This window comes from Pteropus vampyrus, unplaced genomic scaffold (genome assembly GCF_000151845.1).
Source record: "Pteropus vampyrus isolate Shadow unplaced genomic scaffold, Pvam_2.0 Scaffold135, whole genome shotgun sequence".
NCBI lineage: Eukaryota > Metazoa > Chordata > Mammalia > Chiroptera > Pteropodidae > Pteropus > Pteropus vampyrus.
The window spans coordinates 2,160,938-2,173,256 of NW_011888916.1; the positions used below are offsets into that span (position 1 = coordinate 2,160,938).

Below are 12,319 nucleotides of genomic sequence, written 5' to 3' on the forward strand. Positions count from 1 at the left end.
TGAATGGCGGTGAGGAACTGAAAGAGAGGATACTGGAAAAGGCTGGTGATAGACTATAGAGTATTTTGGTTGTGTGTGTAGGCTCTGGTATCTGACAGACCTTGATTTGAGTCCTGTCTCTGCACTTATTAGCTGTATCATATTGAGCATGTTATGTAACTTGAGCCTCAGTTTCCTCAGCTGTAAATTGGAAATAACACAACTTACCTCTTGTTTGCATATGCGTGAATTGAATGCACTGTATCTGGTATCCAGTAGGCACTCTCAGAAAGGATTCATGGCCCAGGAGGCTCAGGAAAAATGGGGGAAGCCTTCAGGGAAAGAACTCTGTTTAAGTCAAAAGAAGGAAAAATTCAATGTTGTGGCAGACTAACTGAAGCCAGGAGGACGCTAGACAGTGCTGAGCTACAGCCACGTTGCTGAGCAGATGAGTCACTGGGAGTGACAGGCTAGGCTGCCCAGGCCACAACAGGACTGACTGTGGCCGGCTGGACTGGGTTATAACATAATGACTTCATTGTCAGTGGGTGATCATGGGAATCGTTCCAGAAGTCTTTTTGTCCTCTTCCCCTAGAAGGAATCCATCAGTTCTTCCTCTTTAATAGGACTTTCCACACCTTGTCTTACTTTTTGGAAGCATCAGGAAACAGTGGAAGGGGTTTACAGAAGAGCTAGAATTTGGGTCTTGTCTAGTTTGTTCACTATTTGCTGAGTGCATGTCACTTCACCTTGGTGTTCTTATCTATAACATGAAAATGAGCAGACCTGTCTCCAAAGTGCGATGTGAAGATTAGGCGACAGTTGGCAGGCGCTCAATAAAAAGGCGTGCATCAGTATTTTATTCATTCGTTGTATATTTTGACTCTTTCCTGTTCCTGGCCCCTTCTCCTGTAGTTCCTTGAGGACACTGATCAATTCTAATTCGTTTTTGGATCCTTACCACTAACCTTGGCCAGACACACAATTTCATGAATGGATGAATGAAAGAATCAATGAGTGTCCGCAGCTGCAGCTGCGCGCCAGGAGCCCCGCCCCCTTCCGCTCTCCCCGCCACACAGAGGGGCCACAGACGGGTCTCTCGCGACCGTTCGCCGGCGCGTGCGCGGGAGGCTGCGCGCGGCCGGAGGTGGCAGGCGGGCTCGCTCCTCGTGCGCGCGCGCCAGGGGAGGGGCAGGGAGGGGAGTCGCGGGGAGGGGAGGGGAGTCGCGGGAAGGGGAGGGAGCGGCCCGGAGGGGAGGGGAGGGGCGGGGCCCGGTCAGACGCTGGCGGGCAGGCAGCTGGCGGTGGAGCCCGCGGCGGTGGCGGCTGGTGGCCCGCCAAGCGTGCGCCGGGTGGGAGAAGACGAGGCAGTGGCGATGCTGCCGCCTCTGTAAGGAGCGTGGAGGAGGCCGCGGCGCTTGAGGCCCCAGAAAGCGCGGCGGAGCTGCGAGCTGGGGTCGGTGGCTTCGGGCGCCCGCCCGGCCATGGTGGCTGCGGGCGGTGGTTGGCGCGTCGGCGCTGCGGCCCGGAGCCGTGCGGGACCGGGACAGTCGCGGTGCTGACGCCCGCGGGGCCCAGCCGCAGATATGAAGCGGAGCCGCTGCCGCGACCGACCGCAGCCTCCGCCGCCGGCCGCCCGCCGAGAGGATGGGGCACAGCGGGCGGCTGAGCTACCCCAGCCCCAGCCCCAGCCCCTGCCCCCGCGCCGGCGAGCGCCGCCCGGGAGGCAGCGACTGGAGGAGCGGACCGGGCCTGCGGGGCCCGAGGTCAAGGAGCAGGTAGGGCGGACCGGGGTCCGGGAGGGAAAGGATGGACGGGGAGCCTGAATGGAAGCGGTGGGGGAGGGGGATCTCAGGCGGGAAGACGGGTTAGGGCATTTGAGGGGAGGGGACTGAATAGTTCTGCAGAAGAAATGGGAGGTCCGGAGAGGGAAAAATGGGGAGTGGAGAAATGGAAGTGATGACCTGGGGTCGAATGGGAAATGGGGCAGTAGGGGGGTGAAAAATGGTTCCATAGGCGTTTGTAGTCAGGGGTTCAGGGAAAAAGGGACGCTAGAATGTGGGCTGAGAGTAAATGAACTGCAAAGAATAGGCTCGCTAAAGGGGTATTGATTGAGGAGTTATCCAGAGGGGTAAACAGTGTAAGGGAGGGGAAGTAATATGATATAGTAAATGTTATCCTATTTCCTGGAGGTTGTCTTGACAGTTATAAAAACGGATGTCATTCCTAAGTAAGCATTCTCTGATTTAGCCGTCATTATACATAGTCTTGTAGGAGTGTGTTCAGAATCTTTCTTACGGTTCTCTTCAGTAACCATCTATTTCACGAGAAAGCACTTTTTAAAACATCTTCAGGTGTGCAATCTCAAAGCCCAACACTGTGAACAGGGATTCATAGATATAGACTCAGCCTTCTAGGAGTTTCCCACTGAAAACACCTTGACGGGAAAACACAGAAAGCAGTGTAGAAATATTAATGGAATTTTTGATGGACAGGATGTGTTTATATAATTTATTAATCAAGTGTAGGAGTATTTAGAAGTAGGGGATAAAGGTCAGTTTTATCAAGGAGAAGTTGCCATTAGTAGCTGTAGGAAGTCCAGTGAAAGAATGTATGGTCTTTGATCTTGTGGGATTTGCAGAAGAATGTAATGAACTCTACAGTAGTAATGAACTCTAGTGACAGCTTTCCTTTTGCACTTGAGACCCTACTGACTTCGTCTTTGAAGCTTTCAGGACTTCTGTTAGGTCTCCTGCCACTTTCTCATCAGTTAAATATTTTCTTTAGACATCATTCCTTATTATATAGTTTCAGTGATGCACATGCTAGCTAGCACTTGGATTTTTTTCTCCCTTTTTGTTTTTTCAGCTTTTATTCTCCTCCTAAGCCCTGAGTAGACTGTACCATCGGCTATCTCTGCCCTTGCTTTCAGGTCACTGAGCATTGATTGTCCTACTGCTGTAATTTCCCCCCTCATCTTTGCCTTTTATATTTTCTGCAGTACCTATTTGAAACTTAAAAAATGTATTTAAAGCTCAGAAACTTTCCCAACTCAATTTACCTGGTCCAATGGACTTCATTGCATGCTTCACTAAAAGAGTTCAAGGTTATTTGATTTCCCCCTCTTCTTTATACTAGGATTTCTGTGTCACTCCATTTTTGCTTCAATCTCAGAAAAATAAGTCTTCATCCTTCTCTCTGAGGCTTATTCTTGGACTTATGTTCTTCATTTCATCCATCTCATTTGCTCTTGTTATGTATATTATTTTCTCTTTGTCTTAAAAACAAAACAACACAATGTCCCTGAATTGTGCTATCCACCTACTTTGTTATCTCTTTGTTGCTTCACCAGTAACCTTCTTGAAAAATGAGTCTATATTTACTGTCTCAGTTTACTTACCTTGTTTACTTACATTTCACATATTATGGACTTCTACACTTAAACTTTCCTAAAACTGATGTCTTCAAGATCACCAATAACTTTCATGTTTGTTTATTGACTTTTTGATTGAGATGTAACTTAAATACCATGTACAAATCAAAGGTTCATTCAACCCATGAATTTTTACAGGACTACTACACCCAAGTCACCACGTTTCAGTTTGAGATGTAGAACATTTTCAGTACCCTAGAGTACTCCTTTGTGTTTTCTCCCAGATACTGCCTTCCTCCAAAGGTAACCACTTGCCTATCTTCCATCACCATGGATTAATTTTGCCTCTTCTTGGAAGAGCTTCATACAAATGGAATCATATAGTTGGCACTCTTTTGTGACTAGTCTTTCATTCAAATCATGTTTGTGAGGTTCATCTATGTTGTTGCTTGTGGAAATAGTTGCTTCTTTTTCATTGCTGTGTAGTTTTCCATTGTGCAAATGTGCCATGATGGGTACCAAAACGTCTTTCTTTTTCAAATTAAAAAACGATGCATGGCTACTTGTGAAATGTTTTCATTGTGAGAGAATTACACAGAGAGATATGTAGCAGTCCCAGGGACCTTTAGATGATTAAATTTGAGAGTCTTTCCCTCAGTTCTCATCCTTTCTGATCTCTGTGAACTATTTGTCACTATTGACCATGTGTTTCTTCTTGATATTTTCTTCTCTTTTGTCATAATGTACATTCCACTCCTATTTCTCTGACTGCTTCCTGTGTGTCTTTTTTTTGTTTTCCTGTCCCCTAAATGTTCCTTGAGGATATGTTCTCTGTTCTTAGCTATTTCCTTTATTATACTGTTTTTTAGTGGGCTTCCCTATTTGTGGCAAGCGTTTAGGATGTGGAAGAAGGGTCTGTGGCCCTCTTTATTCATAGCATTGTGTCACAGAACCTTCTTGTAGAGTTATCTGAGTCTCTATGTCAGACCTTATTTCTTAGCTGTGCATTTCCATTTTTGTGCTTAATTTTTCCACCACAGACTTTCAGCATTTGCTATCTTAACATTTGTGATTTTTATAATTTGGTAATGTCTGTGAAAGTCCATAACTTATAATTGTTTGATTTTGAAGAGGTAAAAATTTCAGTTGTGTCTGTTCTAGGCTGAATAGATTCTATTTATTAACAAGCACCGACCTCTCACAAATGACTTTGTTTCCCATTCCTCAAGACATGGAGTAATGCTTGTTATACTTTATACCAGCAGTCCCCAACCTTTTTGGCATCAGGGACCAGTGCTCCTATGAGAATCTAGTGTCTGATGATCTGAGGTGGAGCAGAGGTGGTGATGTTAGCGCTGGGGAGTGGCTGCAAGTACAGATGAAGCTTTACTTGCTTGCCCACTGCTCACCTCCTGCTGTGTGGCCCAGTTCCTAACAGGCCGTGGACCTGTACCAGTTTGTAGCCCAGGAGTTGGGGACCCCTGCTTTATACTATGCTATTGTTTAGGAATGGGTTCTGAATAGGATGCAGGACTTGGATCTTTAGAAGGTCAGTGGCTTACTGTATCGTTAAAATAGAATCCATTATTTCTCTTTTGAAATGTGCTTCTCCCTGTGTCTTTGCCTGCCTTTCTTTCTCTCTTTCTCTCTCTTCCTTTTTCCTCTCTCCCTCCCTCCCTTTTCCTTCTCTGTTTCTCTCACAGACTCTCTCTCTCCCTCCTTTCCTCCCTTTCTTTCTTTCCTCATCAAACTTGAAATTGTATCCATGGTCTTTGACTTCTTCTCCCTTGACCCCTTATCCAGGTTCTGCTGATTCTCCCTTCAGACATCTTTCTAATCTTTATTCTTAGTCATTACCTTAATTCAGTATTTATAAACTTTTGTCTTGGCTGTTGTAATACTTTAACTGCATTTATTCTGCTTTTAGTCTTTTAACTTCTAATTTATTCTGCATTCTATTAAAAAAAAGATTAGAATTCATTGCCTGAGTTCCAATGATAAATATTTGTTAAATGTTCATTTAATTTCTTTATCTTCAGACCTTCATTGGCTTCTATTACCCACAGGAAAAAAATCTGAAGAGCTTGGCATTTAAGGTCTACTTGATACTTAACACTTTTTTCTTGAAAAAATCAGATATTTTTCTTGGTTCCCAAGACTTAGCTTTGTCTCTATCATTGTATACATTACTGAAATTTTCTTCTCTCTCTTTCCTTAGCAAGTTCTTTGAGGCCCAGACTGTTTTATTTAATATTGCATACCTAAGGCCTAGTGTGGTATTTGAAACATAGTTTTTAGTCTGAGTATTTATTAGAAACATAGATATGTGCTGGTGCTTGAAATAGTTATTTGCTCGCCTATTGTTCTAAATTGGTTGTCAGTCTCTCATCAGAGAAAAAACTCCTCAGAGGCTGTCTTATTCATTATTGTATCTCCAGCCTTCAGTGTTTTAATTGGTACATAATAGGCATTCAATAAATATTTGCTTATTGCTAGGCACTTTCATATACTTATTTTAATTAATCATCTGTCTGAAAAGCTTTTTCTTTACTGCTTCTGCCCATTAAAATTCTACTCAAGCTTGCAGGCCTAACTCAAGTGCTGAAGAAACTGTTCTGTGGAGTTTTTCATGTGGGATCTGAAGAGGATCTTTGATTGGGCTTCAGTAAATCTGTGAATCTTCTGAAATTCCAATTCTCAGAATTCCATGATCCAAAAAATGAAATCTTGTGTTCTATGAGAGTAAATGAAATAATGATTCGAAAGCACATAGTAGATAGGTTTAATAGATATTCATATCTCATTTTGTTTCTGTAACACATTATTTTACTCATTCCTAGGTATATAGTGGATTCTGAATATTTGCTGAATGAATGAATGAATCAATCAATCAGTATTTTAGCACTTCTGTCCTTCTGTTTACATTTTATATTATTTCATTTCTGCTTTTAAGTTGTAAGTTATTGAGGGTAGGAGCTGTATCATTTCATCTACTGTACTGCATAGTCAAAGACTTTGTTTACAATAGATGCTAAGTAATTATTAAATGAAGAGAAAATGATTCAAATATTTTAAATTTGGATGATTTGAGTACTAATAGTAGTATGATAGAAATAGACAAGTACAGGAAATGAGACATTTTTAAGGATGGAGAAAGATGGAGTTCAATTTTAGTTCCTAGGATTCCCTCAGTACCATTGAGAAATTTTCAAAATTATTTTCATGGAAATCAGCACCGTCTTCTTCCTCTACACTATAATGTTAGTGTGTTGGCAAAAGTATAGGGAGAAAGCGCATACAGGGGAAGCTGCATATTGTGTGTAAGGAACTAAAATCAGTTTGGTATTGCTGGAACTTGAAGTTAAAGGCATAAATGGTAAGTTAAGAGACTAAAGGAGTTTATATTGTGGAAAGTCTTCAGTACTATAGAAAAAGGTAATAAGTAGGGGAGCAGGAAGGTCTTACTTGTGTTTTACCTGGATTATTCTGTCAACTGTGTGGAGGATAAAGTGTAGGATATGGTGATTGAGACAAAAATTTATTGGTCTTCCTTCCCCCTCTTTATCCAGAAGTAATATGGGTAAGGGCCAGCTCCTGAAAACCGGTTAGCTTTGGAAGATTTGATTTTATCAAGGATACTGGGAGCAGAGAACCTGGGACGGTTGAAGCAGATTGGATAGTATTCTCTAGAGGAGGGTAGGACACATCTCATTCCAGAGTTTTCCCATCTTCTTCTGGGTGCTTCTTAGCCTAAAGATCAACTTAAAAGGTTTTTCACCAGTTACTGATGGTGACCTACAGTCGGGACTACCAGAGGCAGCTGAATATTGCAATCAGTATATTTCCTTTATTGCTGGTCTCAGTTGCTATATGGTTCCTTGCTAAGTTTGCCATCTAGCTTTGTACTTTCTTGGTGAAATGCCCGTGGTACCTTAGTAATTATTACCTTTCATCAGTAGGTGTTAGTTGCTTTTCATTATAATATACATACTTGGAGTTCCAAAGGGGTTTGAAAATTGGGGTTGTTGGATCTACAGCTAGATTTCGAGGAAGAGGACAAAGTTATTAAGGGAGAGCAGAGGTTAGACTTTATTGGGAGTCAGGGCTTACACATAACTCATTGTTAGTGAGACATAGTTGACAGCCTTTTTGTTTTAGTATTGTACTTCATCGTTAATTCCCAGACTGTTTTTCTCTGCGCTACAGCCGTGTATACAGTGGATGTATAGTAAATTGGTAGGAAGAATTGACATCAACCTGAGCCTCCTACTTGCATGTTCATTAGGTATACACCTGTCCCTCGATTTACATGGTATTTTTTTATGTGAGTTTTTTAATATGCGGTAAGTATCCCCCCTCCCCCATTTACACAGACTTTTTATACACAGTTTCCATTTATGTGGTCTCATTTTACACAGTTCTTTCTTTTTCATTTTTCTTATTGGTGATTACTCTCTCTAAAAAACAATAGCTTAACTCAGCAGCATACAAAGAATACTTACACAATTATTAGTGATCTTCCTATTCATTGGATGGCAAATAAAAATGTATGGATGACTACTTATGCATTTTGGGATTGGTTTTGCAAATATTTTGCTGTAGAAGCTGAAAATTATGTGAGGGAAAAATGTCTTCCTTTTAAAATACTTTTAGTCTTAGATAACGCACCTGGTCATCCACACAAATTAGAACATCCAAATATAAAAGTTGTATATTTGCCACCAAATACAACTTCTTTGATCCAACCTTTAGATCAAGGCATTATTTCCACCTTTAAGATTAATTATATTAAATGGAGTTTTAATGATATTTTTAATAAACTTGAAGATAATGAATCACTTACAGTTACAGAAACCTGGAATAAATACACAATTTTAAGTTGTATCAAGAATATTGCTTTAGCTTTGAGCGATATAAAGCCAACAACTCTAAATGCTTGCTAGAAAGCAATATGGCCAAAGGTGATTGTACCAGGGAATATGGTTCCAACAACTGAAGAAGGATTAACTGGCATTATTGATTTATTAAATAAATTTCAAGAAGAAGGCTCTGACAATTTGAATGTAGATAATATTAATGAATTACTGGTTGGTCATGAATTAACTGATAATGAATTAATTCACTTAATATATGAAGCCCATCCTGTTGATGAATACAGCAGTAACCTTGAACCAGTTTCATTCACTGCAGAAAATATTTACAAGCTCTTCAATTGGTCACAAAACTGGAAACTGCAATTCTAGGTATTGATCCAAACATCCAATGAGCCTTAAAATATAGAAAAGATTTTTAAAAATGTTTCAGTGAATATCGAAGAATTTATGAAAACTTAGCAAAAGAAGGGATTGGAAAAAGAGCATCCAAAACATAAACGTAAATAATGAAATCGAAGTAGTACTCTCAAATATTTCGAGCGATATAGTGACTTTGTGCCAATTAAAAAGAGATGGTTGATTACTTTAGATTACAATATAGACACTGACAGTGAATAAAATTTCTTTTGGTTTTTCTGAATTTTCATTAGCATTTTTTTGTGATAATATGTAGAATACGTATTTTATGACTTATGTTGGCCTATTAAGTATATTCTTTCGTACTGGTGGACTCTTTACGTGGTTTTCTTCTGTGTAAAAAAAGATGCACGGAATGAATGATCCGTGTAAATCAAGGGATGGGTGTATTTCATTTTTACCAATAATTGTTTCACCTCTAAAGGCATAGTTTTGAGCTTGCCACACACTCTGACCTTCACATCATCTCTCTCTCTCTCCAGTTTACACTCCTTTTGGAATTTCCTCTCCAAAAATTGTTCAAGCTCTTTGTAAACTCCAGCCCGTTGATTTTTTTTATTAAATCATCTTTTCATTGTCAATCACCTCATGTCTCTCCTTCTCTACTTTCCTTCTTATTCAACTTAACATGGCCCATCATAACCATTCCTGTGCATGTACCTTCAGTTCCCTTGTCTTTTCCCGCTTCTGTCATACGTGCTTGACAAGATTCCAGCCATAATTAAACCAACTCTACCTATTTGCACCTGTTTTTAAGCAGCTGAATGTGGCTGGAGAAAAACATGACCATGCTGACATAAAAATTTGTGATCAGGAACTTCAAGGAGTCTGTTAGCACTGACAGTCAATCATATGACATTTCTCTCATCCATTTACTTTTAAGTGATAGTTTAATCTTTCTCCTCAAACCTCCAACACTCAGTTGATGTCCTTGCTTCCTGTTTTACTGAGGGGAAAAAAGATAATCAGAAGAGAACTTCTACAAGCTCTCATTACTAATCGCCCAACTTACCTGTATTTGTACTGACATTATTTGCCCTGTATTGCTATAGATAATCTGTCCCTACTCCTATAAAGGCCAACCTCTACATCTGTTTCAGAGTTTTATTCTACCAATTATTTCTTCATATTCCTGAGTCATTAGTTTTTCTTTTCTATTGATGATTCTCAACATGTAAACATGCTATAATATTTTTCACCTTATAAACTTTATTAATCCTATAATCCACCTTATTTATTCATTCTTTGAATATTTAACATTTTTTTTGAGTACTTTTGCGTCTACAGCAGTGAAAAAGGCAGACCACAAACCCTGCTTTCGTGAAGTTTCTATTCTAGTAGAGGGAATCAGGTAATAAAATAAATAATATATGAAGTATATTATATGATAATAAATACCTATGAAGAAAATAAAGCAAGGTAGCAGAATATAGAACGATAGAGGATTATGATTTTAAATAGCATTATCAGGAAACGTATCTCTTTGGAATGGGGTATTTGAGTAAAGACCAGAAGGATGTAAGAGAAAGGCATTTAGGTTATCTAGGGAAAGGACATTCTCGATAGGGGGAATAGGAAGTACCCTGGGCTAAAAACATACCACCACCTTCAAAATTTGTGTTTGAGGTCCAGCAAGGAGGCCAGTGTGGCTGGGATGGAGTTAATAAGAGGAAGAGTGGTAGATGAGCTTGGAAGGGAAAGATTAGGAGAGGAGGGCTGGACTGTGGAAAGTTTCAGATTGTGAAGGGTCTTAATAGGCAGTTGTAAGGTTTTTAGCTTTTACGTTGAATGAGATAGAAAGCCTTTGGAGAGTTCTGAGCAGAGGAATCACATGAGCTACCATTTTATCCAATACATTTGGCTACTCTATTGAGACGGAGTATGTGGAAGCAGAGAGACTAGTTAGGAGGCTCTTTGCATACTTCAGGTAGAAGAGCAAGTGATACGAAATAATTGTCTATGAGTAGGAAAATGCTCCTCTTTATAACAAAACTACTTGAAAGAATTGTTCATATCTTTTGCTTTCATTTCCTCTCCCCTCATCTTTCTTGAACCCACTTGTCAGGCTTTTGTCTCCATCATTCTATGAAACACTTATGTCAAGGTCATCATTGGCCAAATCCAGGGACCAGTTTGCAGTCTTCATGTCACTTGACCTGTTGTATTTGACATGGTTGATCATTCCATTATTTGACTTCTGGGACCATGCTCTCTTGGTTTTCTTCCTATCTCAGTCTTCAGAGGGTTCAGTTTTTAATCTTTTTCTACAGTCATTCTCTTGCCTGATATGATTTCATCAGATGGTATTGCTTTACATTCCATGTGTATGCTGATGATTCCTTTCTTTCTTCTGAGCTCTAGACTCCTATTCAGTTGTCTATGTGACATTTCCGTTTGGATAGCTAATAGACTTAACATGCCAAAACTGAACTCTTGATTTTTTCTTCCCAGTCCGCTTCTTTCCCAGCCTTTCCCATGTCAATAAATGGCACTACCATGCTCCCATTTACTCAGACCAAAACTTGGAAGTTGTCTTTGATTCTTTTCTTGACCTCCTATTTCACATTCAGCCCATCAGGTCTGGTTGATGCTACATTCAGATTGAGTGAGACTTCTCCACTAGCTCCATCACTACCCTAATCTTAGTCTTTTATTATCTTTAATCTGGATTACTGTAAAACTCCCCTAACTGGTCTTACTGGTTCTATTCTTCTAGTTGCCCACCCCCGTCCGTTGCAGTGTTTTGCATATAGCAAAATTGGCATCATCTTCTAAAAGCTTAAATCTGAGATTGTCACCCCTCTATGCAAAACCCTACAGTGGCTATCCATCACAATTTAGATCAGAATCCAAAGTGCTTGGTTTGTCTTTTAAGATTCTACATGGTCTGCCTTCTCTATCCTCATTTCCTTCCACTCTAGTCATATTGGCTGCCTTGGTGGCCTTCAAATTTATTAAGTATACTCTTGCCTGAGGACATTTTAAAAATTATTATTTGAGGACTTCTACACTTGATAGTTTTCTCTACCTTTTTTCAGATATATCTGTATCGCTGGCTTTCTCATTTTATTCAGGTCACCGCTCAGCTATCACCTCCTCAAAGAGGCCTTCCTTGACCAGCCTTTTAAAAGTAATACTCTTAATCTTTTTCTCGCTTTTTAGTCATGTCTTTTATTCACCTGTTATTGTCACATATTTGTAGTTTATTCCCATTTGTCTGCATTAGAATAAATGGTTCATGAGGGGAGGAATTTGGGTTTGCTTTTTTCACTGCTATATCTTTAGCTTCTAGAATTATATATAGCAGTTTCTAAATAAGTACTTCTAAGTGAATTATATTGTGATTAAGACTGAGTCATTTTCTGACTTCAAATTCCAATTCCATGACCTAAGGCAACTTACTGAAGTTTTCTAAGCCTTAATTGTTATTATTATATATGTATATATAGAAAGTGGAGATAATATTACCTATTTCATAGTGTCATTGTGAGTATTTAATAAATTAATCCTCATAAAACACTTATTACAAAGCCTGATACCAAGAAGTGTTCAATATGGTTAATTATCATTATATTTTTAAGGTACATGCACAGAATGTGTGAAAATAAAATTCATATATTTTTAGTGTTCTCATCTGGTTTTAGAAAGAAATATGATAGAAAAAGATATGCCTTGA

The 12,319-nt window shown here is 39.7% G+C and overlaps 1 protein-coding gene across 4 annotated transcripts in view; it reads left to right on the top strand.

Annotated features, from left to right (window-relative positions):
* Positions 1–1,249: 1,249 nt before the first annotated feature.
* Positions 1,250–12,319, top strand: part of MAST2 (microtubule associated serine/threonine kinase 2) — a 177,926-nt gene continuing 166,856 nt past the window's right edge. For all 4 annotated transcript variants that reach the window (XM_023534963.1, XM_023534961.1, XM_011367608.2 and 1 more), the window contains exon 1: positions 1,250–1,757. In XM_023534963.1, the coding sequence (XP_023390731.1) occupies positions 1,566–1,757 (192 nt within the window). In that variant the 5' untranslated portion in view covers positions 1,250–1,565. The remainder of the gene's footprint in view (positions 1,758–12,319) is intronic.